At 41.0% G+C, this 17789-nt stretch overlaps 1 protein-coding gene across 1 annotated transcript in view; it reads right to left on the bottom strand.

Annotated features, from left to right (window-relative positions):
* Nucleotides 1-9104: 9104 nt before the first annotated feature.
* Nucleotides 9105-17789, bottom strand: part of prkx (protein kinase X-linked) — a 116947-nt gene continuing 108262 nt past the window's right edge. Inside the window, exons 8-9 of the mRNA XM_038818192.1 lie at nucleotides 15569-15711; nucleotides 9105-13607 (exon numbers count right to left, since the gene is read on the bottom strand). Coding sequence (XP_038674120.1) covers nucleotides 15586-15711 — 126 coding nt within the window. The 3' untranslated portion in view covers nucleotides 9105-13607; nucleotides 15569-15585. The remainder of the gene's footprint in view (nucleotides 13608-15568; nucleotides 15712-17789) is intronic.

Below are 17789 nucleotides of genomic sequence, written 5' to 3'. Positions count from 1 at the left end.
CGACTATTAATTACTAGAGCAGTTCTGGGAAGCAAAACCACTTTGCACTGGCATTATAAACATTGCCTGAATCTGGGGCAGGATTCTCTCAGCCGGGGGCCGGGCCAGAGAATCCCCGCGACCGGTGCGAATCGCGCCACGCCGCCCCGACACTGGCACACGATTCTCCGCTGAGCAGAGAAATGTCAGCATTGGCGCCGGCATGGTTGGCGCGGCACTGGTCGGAGGCTGCTCTACGCGGCCGGCCCGCTGATTTACGGCCCAGGAAGGGCCAAGTATCTGCCGTAAAAAAGCTGAGTCCCACCGGCGGCGTCCACACCTGCTCTCAGCCGGTGGGAACTCGGCGTGGCAGGGTCGGGGGTCGGGCTGTGGGAGGGACCTCCGATGTGGCCTGGCCCGTGATCGGGGCCCAATGATCGGCGGGCCGGCCTCTCTGGCTGGGGGTCTCCTTTCTTGTAGCCCTGTGGCATGTTGTGTTAGGGCCGACACGTTGAAGGAAGCCACTGCACATGTGCGTGTTGGCACCGGTGCCACTGCGCCTGCACGGATTCCGCGGTGCCCAGTTGACACCGGGATCAGCAGCTGGAGCAGCGTGAACCGCTCCAGTGCCTGTAGAGGCCAGAATTGCTGATCCTGAGGCCGTGTTGACGCCGTCGAGAACCGCGATGGCGCTTCCGATGGCGTCAACACTTAGCCTCAGGATCACAAAATCCCGCCCCTGGTGTCAGGACTCATAAGACTTGTTACATAATTCTCACTCCACTTTGATTCAGCATCACTTGGGTCCACAAGTTGATGTGAAGCGCAAGAATGTTTAGTATTAAAGATAACATGGTAATAGGAAGGCAGTATCATACTCGGTGCATTTTACAGTGGTCGATTTGGCAGTCACCCAAAGGTAACCCCGCTGTCTTAATGACCATAAAATGTAGGAACTAAAACAAGAATTTGTCTTTTTGATTGATTTATTTATTGTCACGTGCACCGAGGGTACAGTGAAAAGTATTGTTCTGCATGAATTGGGTAAAGCATACGGAATGTAGTGCTACAACAGTGGAGAAGATGTGTGAAGAGATCAGTTAAATCCATAAGAGGGTCGTTCAGGAGTCTGGTAACAGCAGGAGAGAAGCTGTTTTTGAATCTTTGGTACGTGTTCTCAGTCTTTTGTATCTCCTGCCCGATGGAAGAGAGAATAACCCGGGTGATAGGAGTCTTTGATTATGCTGCCTGCTTTCCCAGGTTCAGTTCACACCATAAAGACCATAGAAACGTACAGCACAGGAACAGGCCCTTCGGCCCTCCAAGCCTGCGCCGACCATACGGCCCGTCTAAACTAAAATCTTCTACACATCCGGGGTCCGTATCCTTCTATTCCCATCCTATTCATGTATTTGTCAAGATGCCCCTTAAACGTCACTATCGTCCCTGCTTCCACCACCTCCTCTGGCAGTGAGTTCCAAGCACCCACCACCCTGTGTAAAAAAACTTGCCTCGTACATCTCCTCTAAACCTTGCCCCTTAAACCTATGCCCCCTAGTAATTGACCCCTCTACCCTGGGAAAAAGTCTCCGACTATCCCTCCTCTCTCTGCCCCTCATAATTATGTAGACCTCTATCAGGTCGCCCCTCAACCTCCGTTGTTCCAGTGAGAACAAACCGAGTTTATTCAACCTCTCCTCATAGCTAAGATAATTAGCTCCCCGCAAATAATTAAATTTGAACTCAATCTGGAATTAAAAATTTAATGACCATGAAACTATTGTTGATTTGTCATAAGAACCCATCTTGTTCACTAATTAAATGTCCTTTAGGGAAGGAAATTTGTCGGTCTTACCTGGTCTGGCCTGCATGTGACTCCAGACACCAATATGGTTAGCTCTCAAATGCCTGCTCAAATGGAGGGCAGTTAAGAATGGTTAAAAAAATGTTGGGCCAGCCAGCGAAACCCACATCGCGGAAATGAAAAATAAACACAATCTTCAGGGTAAGTATTTGATGGTGCCAATTAAAAGTATTAAGGACTATTTTATAACTCAATCACTACATATTCAATTTGGATTGTTTGAACGTTTATTAAGAAACAGGGGAAAAAAAAACACTCCTACAGCATTAGCTTTCCAATTCAGAATCTGAATCACAACCATGCAACAAAGTGGCTGTAAACATGCTGCACCAATAGTCTTGGAATAACAATGCAAAAACAAATAAATGACACATTTGAAACGCAGGAATCATAGTGTCTTTATTTATTTTGTTTAACCTTGCACCTTGGAAGGAGGAATGGAGGCACAGACTATTTTCTAAATGGGGAAATGTTTAGGAAATCAGAAGCACAAAGGAACTTGGGAGTCCTTGTTCTCGATTCTCTTAAGGTTAACTTGCAGGTTCAGTCGGCAGTTAGGAAGGCAAATGCAATATTAGCATTCATGTCGAGAGGGCTTCAATACAAGAGCAGGGATGTACTTCTGAGGCTGTAGAAGGCTCTGTTCAGACTCCATTTGGAGTATTGTGAGCAATTTAGTGCCCTGTTTCGAAGGAAGGAGTGCTGGCCTTGGAAAGAGTCGAGAGGAAGTTGACAAGAATGATCCCTGGATTGAAGAGCTTGCCGTATGAGGAACGGTTCAGTACTCTGGGTCTGTGCTCGCTGGAATTTAGAAGAACGAGGAGGGATCTTATTGAAACTTACAGGATACTGCGAGGCCTGGAGAGAGTGGATATGGAGAGGATGTTTCCACTTCTAGGAAAAACTAGAACCAGAGGACACCGTCTCAGGCTAAAGGGACAATCCTTTAAAACAGAAATGGGTAGGAATTTCTTCAGCCAGAGGGTAGTGAAACTGTGGAACTCTTTGCCGCAGAAGGCTGTGGAGGCCAAATCACGGAGTGTGTTTAAGACAGAGATAGCTTCTTGATTAATAAGGGGATCAGGGGTTATGGGGAGAAGGCAGGAGAATGGAGATCAGAAAAATATCAGCCATGATTGAATGGCGGAGCAGAGCCGAGGGGCCGAGTGGCCTAATTCTGCTCTTATGCCTTATGGTCTTAACTAGTATTAAATACTGCATTAACAATAAATGATGTTAACTGCTCTGGCATATATACATTAGGTGGTAACTTCTCAGAATATTGAGGGGAGATAGGCAATGTCTTATACCAGTTGATCTTAGTTTAAAAAAGGAGCATCTTGGACAAACTTGCATTGTCTATTTACACCTTGGCAAGATATACAAAGTTGCAGAAACTTATCCAAGGCTAAGAAAATAGTGAGAAATATTGCAAGCAGATTGAGGATGTCTTTTTTTTTAAATGGTAACTAAAGCCCATTTCCAACTAACGGCTCAAAGTGAATAAGCATAAATATTAAGGTACAGAGAGGGAATTTGCGCTATAGGAATCTTATCAGGAGAGAGATGGAGTGCAAAGATGGGCACGTTGTCAAAGCAACTCTTGACTGCAGGAACAACATCTAATGAAATATTCAGTGGTGGTGATAATGACAGCAACAACTTATATTTATACAGCACCGTTAACATAATGAAACATCCCAAGGTGCTTCACTGGAGCAATAGAAAATGAAGTTTGAAACAGAGAGCCACATAAGGAAATATTCAGTCAGCAGACCAGAAGGTAAAGAAAGGGACTTAAGGGAGGAAAGAGATATAGTCGTGAGGCGTAGGGAGAGAATTGCAGAGCTTGGGGCCGAGACAACTGAAGGCATGGCCCACCACTGCAGATCAAAAAGAGGTGCAATTACAATTTGCTGATGAAGCTCCATCTGGGGGTGTGTGTATGAAATTTTGTTCACCTAATCATAAAAATGATATTATTGTTCTGACACAAATAGAGGCAAGAAACATAATCCAGGTACTGGGAATTAAAGTGGTAAATTTAATTAAACTGAATGTTTAAAATGACCTAATTGAGATTTTTGAAATTACAACACAAATTGCTGATGTCAAATACTAGGGGGAATAAGGTAAATGAGCTTGTTGTGCACATTGAAATTGGCCCGTACAATTATCATAGAATTTACAGTGCAGAAGGAGGCCATTCGGCCCATAGAGTCTGCACCGGCTCTTGGAAAGAGCACCCTACCCAAGGTCAACACCTCCACCCTATCCCCATAACCCAGTAACCCAACTCAACACTAAGGGCAATTTTGGACACTAAGGGCAATTTATCATGGCCAATCCACCTAACTTGCACATCTTTGGGCATCACAAGAGATGTGGCTTCAAGGTGATCAGGGCTGGGATCTAAATATCCAAGAATATGTGTCCTATCGAAAGGACAGGCAGATTGGCAAAGGGGGCGAGGTTGCATTGTTAGTAAGGAATGAAGTTAAATCGGATGTGGGGCAGAAAATAAATCAGGAGATAGAAAAGGCATGTTAAAAAAGGCAACATTACAATAATCAATGGGGATTTCAATATGCAGGTGGACTGGGAAAATCAGGTTGGTAGTGGATCCCAAGAGGAGTAATTTGTGGAATGTCTAATTTGGAGCAGCTTGTGGTAGAACCTACCAGCGAATAGACCATTTTTGATTTGGTGATGTGTAATGAGGCAGACTTGATTAGGGAACTTAAAGTGAAGGAACCCTTGGGGAGCAGTGACCACAATATGATAGAATTTACCCTGTGGTTTGAGAGGGGGAAGCTGCAATCAGATGTAACTGTATTACAATTATATAAGGGTAACTACAAAGACATGAGGGAGGAGCTGGCCAGAGTTTATTGGAAAAGGAGCCGAGCAGGGAAGACAGTGGAACAGCAATGACATAAGTTTTGGGGGATTATTCGGGAGGCACAACAGAAATTCATCCCAAGGAGGAGGAAGTATGCTAAGGGGAGGACAAGGCATCCATGACTGACAAGGGAGGTTAAGGACAGCATAAAAGCTAAAGAAAAAGCAAACTGGCAAAGATTAGTGGGAAGCCACAGGATTGGGAAGCCTTTAAAAGTGCGCAGAGGACAACCAAAAAAGCAATAAGGGGGTAGATGAAGTGTGAGGGCAAGCTAGCTCGTAATATAAAGGAAGATAGGATGTTTTTGCAAATATATAAAAGGTAAGAGAGGCAAAAGTAGGCATTGGACCACTGGAAAATATGGCTAGAGAAGTAATAATAGGAAACAAAGAAATGGCAGACAAACTGAAGTTACTTTGCATCAGTCTTCACAGTGGAAGACACCAGTGGGATGCCAGAGCTCCAGGAAGCAGAGGTGAGTACAGTGGCCATCACTCAGGAGAAGGTTCTGAGGAAACCAAAAGGTCTGAAGGTGGATAAATCATCTGGACCGGATGGACTACACCCCAGGGTTTGAAAAGAGATAGCTCATGAGATTGTGGAAGCATTGGTGGTGATCTTTCAAGAATCACTGGAGGCAGGAAGGGTCCCAGAGGACTGGAAAGTGGCCAATGTAATACCACTGTTTAAGGAGGGAGGGAGGCAGAAGATGGGAAATTATAGGGTGGCTAGCCTGACTTCGGTCATTGGTAAGGTTTTAGAGTCTGTTATTAATGATGAGATTGCGGAGTACTTGTAAGTGCATGATAAAATAGGACTGAGTCAGCACGGCTTCGTCAAGGGGAGGTCATGTCTGACAAATTTGTTAGAATTCTTTGTGGAAGTAACAAGGAAGTTAGACAAAGGAGAACCAGTGGACGGGATTTATTTAGATTTCCAGAAGGCCTTTGACAAGGTGCCGCATAGGAGACTGTTAAATAAGAGCCCATGGTGTTAAGGGGAAGATTCTGGCATGGATAGAGGATTGGCTGACTGGCAGAGACTGGGGATAAAGGGGTCTTTTTCAGGATGTCAGCCAGTGACTAGTGGTGTGCCTCAGGGGTCAGTGCTGGGACCACAACTTTTCACAATATATATTAATGATCTGGAAGGAATTGAAGGCATTGTTGCTAAGTTTGCAGATGATACAAAGATCTGCAGAGGGACAGAGAGAGGACACAATCTCAGACTAAAGGGACAATCCTTTAGAACAGAGATGAGGAGGAATTTCTTCAGCCAGAGGGTGGTGAATTTGTGGAACTCTTTGCCACAGAAGTATGTGGAGGTCAAATCACTGAGTGTCTTTAAGACAGAGATAGATAGGTTCTTGATTAATAAGGGGATCAGGGTTATGGGGAGAAGGCACGAGAATGGGGATGGGAAAAATATCAGCCATGATTGAATGGCGGAGCAGACTCAATGGGCCGATGTCTGCTCCTATGTCTTATGGGACACAAAAGTTAGGATTGAAAGTAAGTAGATTGTATTCTTGAAGATGTAATTTCCTTTAAAATTAGCAATATTATCTTCAACTTTTTTAAGTTACCTATATTTCGTGCAGGGCTTATGTTTAATGAAATTTCAATACACTTTTTCACAAACCTGTTCTTGATGCTTCAACGTCCCCCGCCCCCAATTTTAATAACTAAACAAAATGACTTACAGAAGCTCTTGCTCATTGTGGGAATCTATCTAATTTATATCTCCTTCTAAGTAATCAAAGGCCTGTCCTCACAGCAAGTGCAGAAAATGCCCTACTGCAAGAATGAACATGGGTGGCACTGTGGCTGCCTTACTGCACTAGCGACCCAGATTTGATTCTGGCCTTGGGTGACTGTGTGGAGATTGCACATTCTCCCAGTATCTGCGTGGGCTTCCTCCGGGTGCTCTGGTTTCCTCCCCCAGTCCAAAAATCTGCAGGTTACATTAATTTGTTTGTAACCGTTATTACATATTTGATCCTGAGATGAGCTTCCGACATTAGTGCCACCGCGTTGACAGCCTACTTGTCGCTACGTAACATCACTCGACTTTGCTCGTCTCAGCCCTTCTGCTCCCAAAACCCTCATACCTTGGTTTTATTACCTCCATACTCGACTAGCCCAATACACTCTTGACTAAAGTCCCACAATCTACCCTCCATAAACTTGAGAGCATCTAAAACCCACTAAGTATTCCATTCTATGGATAGGTTTTAATTTGAAACACACCGACTGCTGTTACACATTAGTTTTAAAATCCCTCAGCACGTGAGAAATTAATCCAAAATTAATTACGTGGAGGTGCCATGCAAATAGGAATTTCATGACTTTATATCATAGTACACTTTCCCTGACTTGAAGGAACAACCTGAAATTATAATTTTTTTTGGAAACATTATGGAGTTTTATGCATCACTGCAATTTGTGGCATTATGTTACACTGTACGCAAGGAGTCAAAATCAATTGGCTTTGGCACTACTTAATGCAGTACTTAAGTCACTGATTAATGCTGGTTTTACCATTATTTTTGGGCCATGTTCCAAGTAATCCTGGTTCCAAATTCCACCCCCTAGCTTCCGACTCTGTCCCTTGCAAGTCTAATGGTTAAGCCAATTTGTTTGTAACCTTTGTCACATGTTTGATCCTGAGATGAGCTTCTGATATCAGTGCCACCACGGAGACTGCCTATTTCTAGCTACGCAATATCACTCTACTTTGCCTGTCTCAGCCCACCTGCTGCCAAAACCCTCCTTTCATGGCTTAATTACCTCCAGACTCGGCTCTCCCAATACAATCTTGAGGTCATCGAAAACCCAGCTGACATGTCATGACTCACAGCAATTCCCATTCCCCAAAAATCCCTGTGCTCGTCGACTTAATACTGGTTCCCAGTCAAACAATATATTGGCTTTAAAATCCTCGACCCCGTTTTCAAATCCCTCCTCAACCTCACTCCGCTGTGATCTTCTCCAGCCTCACAAGAAGAAACCTGCATTCCCTCTAATCCTGGCATCTTGTAAATTCCCAATTATAATTGCTCCACCACTGGCTGCTGTGCCTTCCATTGCCTCGGTCCCATGCTCTGGAATTCCCTCCCTATACCGCTTCCCAATTCTTTAAGGCACTCCTTAAAACCTACATCTAAACAAGCTCTTGGTCATCTGATCTATTATCTCATGTGGTTAGGCATCATATTTTGATTTATAACACTGCTGTGAAGCACCTCAAGTGCAAAGTTATTGTTGTTTTCAGTTGTGGACATCCTAGAAATCTCAGATGCCTCCAACTCATGCTGACCTCTAATATTTTGGATGGTCTGCTGAACCGCCTTTGGCACCAGACTAGTTAGGTTAGATCGCAGGTGGAATTCAGCTTCAAAAAGCTGATGGAAACTGCTGAGCAATGCCCGATTCGTGGTTCAAGCATTTAGCGTCCCATTACTGTCTGATTGCAAAATTGCACAAGCAGCCAGTATAGCTCTTTATCCATTTTCATCACTCCTAAAGTTTGCATTATAGAGATGATGAGAGAGGTGGAACAGAGGCGATGCAAGAAGACATGATAAGATGCCTTAAGGCATGAAGCTTAAAATACAGCTTTCTCCTTGTTTTCATGACTTTGGACTCTAACCTATAGCACAAAACAGTGACAAAATATTCATAGATCAATGCACATCTAGGGACAAGATTTAATTAACTCTAAGTCCTGCACTTTTAAGTGATACTGTTCACATTAATTGATCTAATGACTGAGCATTAGCAGTTATTGAATTAACTCTTCCATATTGCATACTAAACCAACACATGGTAATCACACCACCAAATTCAATAAAGCTCTTCTGGATTGGTTTCATTCCATTCCTTACTTTTTTTCTACAATTAGTTCACACAGATCACACCATCATTAATACATTTCTTAGTTTGGTGTGGGGGACTGAGAAGAGAAGATAAATGTTCACATTACCCTCACCACTACTAGTTCTGATCTCTTCACAGCCTGGTTCAGCTAAGGTGGATGGTTTGGGCTAGAGATGTTCATTCTCATCATTACTGTTTCATGACCAAATTAGACCAACATGCTTCTTCCAATAAGACTTGGCCAAGTCGGATTTATTTTTCTCTCATTTCCTACACTGCACAGCATAGTGTTACAATGGAGGAGATTTGATTGAAATAGCCAGTCATTTAATTCTATCCTGCAAAATGAATAGAATTGCTCTTAGAAATCAAAATATTGATTGGTGTTGAGGACCAAAAATTTTGCGCACAAGTATGATCACAACACGATTTCAAAGTAGTGTTTCTTAGCAACTTAAGGGAACAAAAAACTTGACACAAATAAAGAATGCTGGTTTATTAGGTGCTGCAAAAATAACAATCCAGGAAGGCAAACCCAGCTGTTTGGCTAAACTAGAGCAATTGAAAGAATAAATCAGTGACTGTACAATGCTGCAAAATTGATTTACAAAATTAAACTTGTTCACATAATTGAAGAAATTAAACAGGTTCAGATCAAGACGACTATAATCGCACCTCTCACTCAATTAATGCTGAACTGTTGAAGAATCTTCTGCACTTTGTTTCGGCAGGTATTTATACGTAACTTGATTTACAGGTTGCACTTCAAAGTGACAGTTCAGGAAAAAAAACTACAACACTGATCTACCGTGTGCTGTTTCAAGTTTTCATGGCAACAGCCAGGTTTGAAGAAATTTGACTCCCAAGCCTCGAGCAAATATCAGATTAAAGTTATACTGTTAAATTAAATTTGATTCACAAGGGGCTTAAGTCGCCACATAACCAAGTTTCTAGAACGTGGGGTAGATTCAGAGGAAACATCTCGCAGAATGGTGCTTCTTGCATATCACAGCAGTTTAAGACAATGAAGCTTCCTAATGCAGTCCAGTAACGCTCACCTAATATGTTGATAATTGCCCTTTCACTTGACCCTTGCCAGCAGACAACACCTGCAGGGACCTTAAACCTAGGAAGGATGGTAGCAGCTTTGGCTGTTTAATTGGCCAATCCCCAAACACATTGAGCTAGGGGAGGGTCAGACGCCAGACTTTTGGCTTTCAGATTGCTGGAACACAAGTAATTCAAAAAACATTTGGAAGGGCGGCACGGTGGTGCAGTGGCTAGCACTGCTGCCTCACGGCACCAAGGTCTCAGGTTCGATCCCAGCCCTGGGTCACTGTCAGTGTGGAGTTTTCACATTCTCCCAGTGTCTGCGTGGGTCTCACCCCCACAACCCAAAAAAGATGTGCCGGATAGGTAGGTGGATTGGCACGCCAAATTGCCGTTAATTGGATACTTTAAATTTAAAAACAAAAGTTTGGAGTAGGAATAGTCACAGAAGAAGGGATCCCTCTTCCTAAGGTTAGGGAGCTGACAGTCTGAACTGAAATCAGCTCACCAACAGGCATCTAATGGTGTGCTCTGTTATTTTCAATGGTTAACACAAACCAGAAGCAGCCTGTTGAATTACAACTGGCTTTCTCTCACTCGTGTTTATCAATCCAGTTGTGAGATGGCAGTATCTAGTACTCATATTGAGCTTTCTTGTTACAACCCCAAGGTCTTGCTGTTCAATATGCGATCGTATGACAGCATAGGTGAACTCCACATCATAGGGAACATGGGAAACTCTGCAAACTGTAGAGCAAGGTATTGAAATTGGGAATGTCGCCTTTAAGATAAAAATGGCCAATATATTACTGACTTCAAGTGTATACAGCAGGACACTATATAAGTTTGGGGGATTGTCATTAAAAGTGACACAGATTAAAAGATGACATTCAATGAGTTGCTTCTTCACATCAAGAGTGAGAATTTCAGCCTTGCCCGAAGGAGCAGGCTGACGTTAGTCAGACTGTTTGGCGCAGCACCACCAAGCTGACAATTAAGTTAGGGGGGGGGGGGGGAGGAGGAGGAGGAGAGAGATAAAAGAAGCTGACGAAAAACAAAAGCTGTAGATTTGATTCACATCAACAGGCTCGTAACTGGCTGGCTGCAAGGAGCGCTGGCAAGAGACACAGACCTGCGGGCTCATGTCCATTTTCTCAAACGTGAATCAGAAAGCACAGGTCAAGGCACATATGGGGAACAGTCTTTTTAAAAAATAAATAAACGTTTGAAATTCTCCATTAGGTTTAAGGTGTTTGAATTGGTAGAGGCAGTGACAGCGAAGAAATGAAGCACCAAAAAGAAAGAAATAATGTCAGCACCCTGATACCAATTACTTTTCATCATTAGATTGTCATTAGCTCCACTAAAACAAATTCAGATCAAATACATTTGGCTAAAAATGATTTCCAACAGCAATAAACATCTGTATTTCAAAATGTACAATACAATTACATACAAATACAGCATAAACTGAGCTGCTTTTTTTTTTACAATTCTACAGTCCTCAAAAGGTCAGATTATATGGAGGTGGAGTATGTTATTTTACAATGGATGTTACCAGTGGTTAATCCCCCTTTTACCAATCTAAATGTGTTAAAAAAAATTTGCAGGATATAAATTACACATAAATCGGACTTTGCGCAGTGACAATTAACTGTCATGATCATATCCACAAATGTGGACCGTTGTAAACCTAAACTGTCTTCAAAATGTACAGTGCAATCCTGCTAAAAATGGAAGCAAAATCTAACTCTCCTTTTTTATACATTATTCAAAGGCGCACATTTAACACAAGATCATATTAAGTGTTCTGTAGCACATAAAGCAAGTTAGAAATTTGTCTATGTACAGCAACAATAAGGCTACTTAGAATGCAATGTTCATATAGGTTAAATCGCCATTGGATAAAAGTGAAAACAGAGGTGTATTAAAAACCTTAAATTTGAACGCTATCTCATTATACAAAAACATTCTCAGGAAAAAAGGGTTGTCTGGGTTGGCATTATATATCTATATAGAACATTTTCAACAAACATACTTGCATTTCAACTTGCAGCTTTTTTCTGATTTCACGTATATATATATATATATATATATATATATATATATTTGTGCTGCTAACCATTCCTCATGTGCCTGGCATTGTTAATCCAACTCAAACAAGCAAGATGTAGTTGGATAAAAAGATTAAGAAATGTAAACCGTAAATTTCAGTGCATAAGCCAGGTTTCAAGACAGATTTTTATGGCCTGTGATTCTGAGGAGCAGATTATGCACTGATACTCTGTGAGAATCAGGTACGCTATGGGGTTCTTTATGATATTATACGAAAATAAAATGGCTGTGTGTTATGTGCATGAGCATAACTTGCCAGTGTGATAATGCCATGATTTCTCACAATGATTTCGCTCAGTTGGGTCACCAAGAGAAGGAAAATAGGAACGGTTTGAACATGTTGACCATAAGCTGTCTAATGTAAAGACAGAGCACCTCACAGCTGCCAAACTGGTAGAGGAGTGGGAGGTCACATAACTACCCTTCTGATTAAGAAATAATAAAACTATTTAAAATATTTGGGAGGCTGGGGAGAAGGAAAGAAAGAAGTTAACATATCATGGAGCAAACAGCACTGATCAGACACCCTCTCAAAAGTCAAAATTTAGTGCTATACTGGGTGGTTTTCCAATCAAGTTAAATATACCATAAAAATGCATTCAAACACATATATGTCAAGGTGAAGCCAACAGAAGCCTTCACGACCAAGACAAAAAAAATATTTTCTTTAGTGTTTTCTCCTATACAATAAACAATATTTTACTCGAGATAGCGACAGGATTTATTCCACTAGCGAGCGAATTATAATCCATTCACAATCGTCCAGTCAGGTTCATTAGTTTTGATATCCATTTCCTTCCCATCATCCATCTTCTCCATACTGTATTTTTTACCCAAAAATTTTAATTAAACCCACACAAGAAAAGGTATCTGGTACAACTTCCAAATGTGCGATGAACAGATAAAAAGTTTTAAAGATTAAAATCCTTAGAAGATTTTCATTGCCTCACGCCTCCCAATTAAAGTAGCCATTGTGGCTCTGGCAATAAACACCAATATTCAAGTTGTCAGCCTGGTTCATAGAAACAAAAGAATCTGCAATTTAAGGAGTGTGGAAACAGTTGGGAGTCAGTGATAACTCGAGCGTTTTGCAGACATCAAATACTTACATCTCAAAATAAAGGGAAGAAAAAAATGGCAAGATGCTGGTATTTAGGTTGATCCCTTTAAACATAAAATCTATATACATATATTTTTCTTAAAAAAAAACCCAAAAACACATCCTGATTCTACTCAAAACAAAAACCATAACATTTGGAAAAACAAATATTTGCATAGTGCCTCTATTTCAGATATCCGTATATACAAAGTGAAATGATCCTAGTTTTACATCTCTATAAACACAAATATTTTTTAAAAAATAAATCATTGTGAGGAAATACTTGTGCTTTTCAATCAAGGCCATTTTACAATAATAAAGAAATCTGGATCCACTGCTTAATAATACCACATTTTAGAATAACTGAAACAGGAATTTAATTATTAAAAACAGGTCTCATAAGGGACATGTAATAATATAGTTATGATTTTAAAAATTGGGCGTTTCATTACATAATCTATACCACATTTCCATGCAAAGAAAATTCCAGTTTAGACCTCCAATCTTTAGTGTACACCTTTTAGTCACAGCATACTGATTGGTACTGCATCCAATCTTGATTCCGTCTGGAACCTTCTAATGTGCTTATTTGTACAAAGTCATTGTAGGCACAGGCAGGCCATGTAGCAAAAAAAAAAAAAGAGAAAATCAAAATGTGCAATTTGATGCCTGATCTTTCTTATGAACATGTTCCTCTAGGTCACAGTTCTCATCGGCGTTCTGTAGGGAGGAAGAAAGCATATGTATATATATTATATGTGTAAATATCATTTTACACTAGAGATGGTCTTTCTTTTCAAAACATTATGTTTTGTAGGTGTCTGGTTAAAAAACTAGACTTTAAACCTGTCAGTGCCTTTTTAAGGTATAATCACGAGTCTCAGACACCCTTTCACCAAGTTCTGTCAAGGAGTTTCAGTGAAAGCTGTATTATTTACTCAATGTTACCAATATCAAGAAGCTATATTGAAAGACTAAATAGAATGCTATAGTTCTATGCAGCAGATAAATTACTCTAAGAAATATAATGGATCATGTATCAGAATGCGATTCCAGTGAATCCAAGTTTGGCTTATGAAGGTGGATAAATTGAAATATAAACAGGGAAGGCTGGAAAAACTCGGGAGGTAGAGAGGGAGAGAGAGACAGAGAGAGAGAGAGAGGGAGAGGGAGAGGGAGAGGGAGAGGGAGAGGGAGAGAGAGGAAACAAAAACAGAGCCATGTCAGACATTGGATTAATTGCATATTTTGTTTTTCACTTTTTAATGAGTAACTCACCTTCTGACTTCCCAAAGTCGATCCCACTATTAAAGCTCAAGTTAGGAGTGTGATAGAATACTCTCCACTTTGCCAGGATGAGTGCAGCTCTAAAAATACTCAAGAAGCTCAACAACATCTAGGACAAAGCAGCTTCGCTTGATTGGCACTCCATGCAGAACCTTCAACATTCACTCCCTCCCCCACCGACCCAGTAACAGCGGTGTGTCATCTACAAGATGCATTGCAGCGACTCACCAAGGCACCTTCTAAACCCGCAGCCTTTAGACAAGGGCAGCAGATACCTGGTTCCCCTTGAAGCCACACAACATCCTGCCTTGAAACTATATCAGTGTTCCTTGGTCAAAATCCTGCAACTGGCTCCTAACAACACTCTAGGTGAACCGTGCAAGGCAGCAGCTCACCACCACCTTCACTGGGGCAATTAAGCATAGGCCATAAATGTTGCCATAGCCAAATGATATCCACAGCCCCTGAAAATAAATATCAATTATACTTCATCAATACCTGTATTGCACTGAGATTCAACTTTTTGAAAAAGTATCAAGAAACAGTGAATCCAGCAACAAATACTAACTGAGCCAGAGGGTCTCTTGCTTGGTGAACAACAATTACGTATTCTGCTGGCCCATTTGGAAAGTTTTTTTTCTCATAATGATTGAGATAAATAAATGTTGACACTTGGTGAATGAAGATGATTTTTTCTAAAGCTACATAATTCTATCGTTTCTGATAAACCTCAACTCATTCATCTTTTCAGCACACCCCTCAATTCATTCTTCCCTGAGATATGATTATTGTGCCTGGTTTCTTCATTTTATATGGTAACCTCAGCCACAAGCTTAGCGAAAAGGAAAAATTGTAGCAACTATGATGAAATATTCAATCATGGCTGATATTTTCTCATCCCCATTCACCTGCCTTCTCTCCGTAACCCCTGATCCCCTTATCAATCAAGAGCCTATTATCCTCTGTCTTAAAGACACTCGGTGATTTGGCCTCCACAGCCTTCTGCGGCACAGAGTTCCACAGATTCACCACCCTCTGGCTGAGAAATTCCTCCTCATCTCTGTTTTAAAGAATCGTCCCTTTTATCTTAGATGGTGTCCTTTGGTTCTAACTTCTCCTACAAGTGGAAACATCCTCTCCACGTCCCCTCTATCCACCCAAGATGTTTTAGTCTGGCCATTAGAACTTTAAAGTAAGAAACAAAACATTAACGCACGGAAAGATGTACCGCCTCAAAATCTTTCAAACACACTTGCATATTCCAGTTAAATATAAATCATGGACCTTAAGAGAATCACAAAATGTTACAATACAGAAATAGACTAGATAAGAAACCATTGCACATAAATCTTTATGTAGGCTTTTAAGCCTTAAATGATAGAACTCGAGTTCACCTTGCCTAGGAGCATAATCAAAAGGTCTTGAAAATTTCCAGATCCTTGGGAGGAACAGGCGGAATCTTTTTCCACTCATTTTCTGGATAGGATTCAAAATTTGATGTATCCCCATCATGAGAGAGTTTCGGTACTATTGGTGGCTGAAACAGAAAGTTGTACCTTTCAGGTGACTAATTTTAAGTTGATCTAGGGTAAAAACAGGTCGGCTTGTGACATAATTCTGATATATGTTATCATGTGTAGTCAAAGAGGAGTAGGGATATCTTTCCTCTACAGGTCATCCATCTCCTTTCTTGCCATGCGTAAAGTGGCTGCCATATTCACTTAATAAACATTGCTACAATCCAGGTGCACATGAAGCACTTCGTTCTGCTCCTCAAAGACATAATTAGGTTTGAGAAACTCAACTCATTACACTTATACGCAAGATTAGCAATTTCACTATATTGGGGATGATCCATTACTGAATGGATCATGACAGATTCAATTAGTCACTTGGGCTCAAATGTATATGCAGAGGATTGCTAACTCCAGGCCAATCAATGTAAGTTTTGTCACTTCTATTGGGAATGTGCTGCATCAACAATCATGACAACATATTTATGGACAGCACAATCTGCTGCCTTTCATTGCAAATATTAAATGAGACTAAACTGTAAACCCAAAGTAGCCTGGAGAGATTAGACAGTGTTTCAATAATCATTAATAAATATACAAAAATAAATACACAGCAGGACCACAGGATCTCATCAGAAAAATTATGGCTGTAGAAAAGTCAAGAACTTTTTCTCACAGGTTATCTTTATATTAAATGTTTTTAACATAAAGATAGATAGTTTTTTAAAGAATAAAGGGATTAAGGGTTATGATGTTTGGGCCGGAAAGTGGAGCTGAGGCTACAAAAGATCAGCCATGATCTCACTGAATGGCGGAGCAGGCTCGAGGGGATAGATGGCCTACTCCTAGTTCTTATTTATGTTATTTCTAGACTTAGTTCCATAGGAACACAAGAAAAAGGAGGGTTTCAGCAACTTGGGCGTTTTTCATTATTCAATTGAATCATAACTGATCTATACCTAAAATCTATTTGATCCTTTAATCGCTCTCTATTCCTTAATACTTTACTCAATTGATCCAGCAGCCACAGCTTTTAGTACAGAATCACCCCACCCTTCTTTGTAAAGTGCATTCAGATTTCACTAGTTCTAATTTCCCCGTGTTTCAGAATCTGCCAGGGGAAAAAGCCGCTCCATATCCATCTTATCAAATCCTTGTATCATGTGAAAGGTCATGATATCACTCATCAATCTTCTAAATTTAAGGGAACACAAACCAAGCTTTCACAATCCTGTTCTGAATTTAACCCATTAACCTCTGGTGTCATTCAGGTGAAGCTTCTGAACACATGGGAGGATGACAGAACAATCTTCAGTTTCCTGTGCCACAATTCCAATGTGCTATGGTGCAATGATAGTCATCACATTCCATACTCTTCCTTCTCCCCTCCTCATCACACCACTTCTAGCCACTTATAATTATATAATTATCTCCATAAAGAATACCCCCAATGCAATCAAAACAATGTTACAAAAACACAACAGTTTTACATATTACATTAGATTGAAGATACAAACAAAGGAAGGAAATTGGCTGGAAACAATTAGGAATTTAAATGGGGTGGCACGGTGGCTAGCATTGCTGCCTCACAGGTTCAATTCCGGTTTTGGGTGAATGTCTGTGCAGAGTTTGCACTTTCTCCCAGTGTCTGCGTGGGTTTCCTCCGGGTGCTCCCGTTTCCTCCCACAGTCCAAAAAAGTGCAGGTTAGGTAGATTGGCCAAGCTAAATTGCCCCTTAGTGAACAAAAGGTAGGGTGGGGTTGTTGGGTTACGGAGATAGGGTGGAGGTGTGGGCTTAAGTGGGGTGCTATTTCCAGGGACCGATACAGACTCGATGGGCCGAATGGCTCTGCAATGTAAATTCTATGATTCAAGGACACAAGTTTGAGATATTGGGCAGTGGAAAACTGAATTATTAAAATATTCTGTTTCTGAACAAAACAAACACAAGATGAAATAAATTTAGAAAACAAATTATTGCACAGAGATGCCAAGTCATTTTTAAAGGCTCTAACAATCGATTTAGTTGCATGTAAAGCTGGTCACTTTTGCAGTCTGCATAAAAGCAGATTGTTTTGAAGCATGTACATCACTCAGCAAT

The sequence above is a fragment of the Scyliorhinus canicula genome, chromosome 14 (assembly GCF_902713615.1).
Source record: "Scyliorhinus canicula chromosome 14, sScyCan1.1, whole genome shotgun sequence".
Taxonomy (NCBI): Eukaryota; Metazoa; Chordata; class Chondrichthyes; order Carcharhiniformes; family Scyliorhinidae; genus Scyliorhinus; species Scyliorhinus canicula.
Note: the sequence above shows the minus strand (reverse complement) of the source record. Positions and strands in the feature narration are given on the sequence as shown.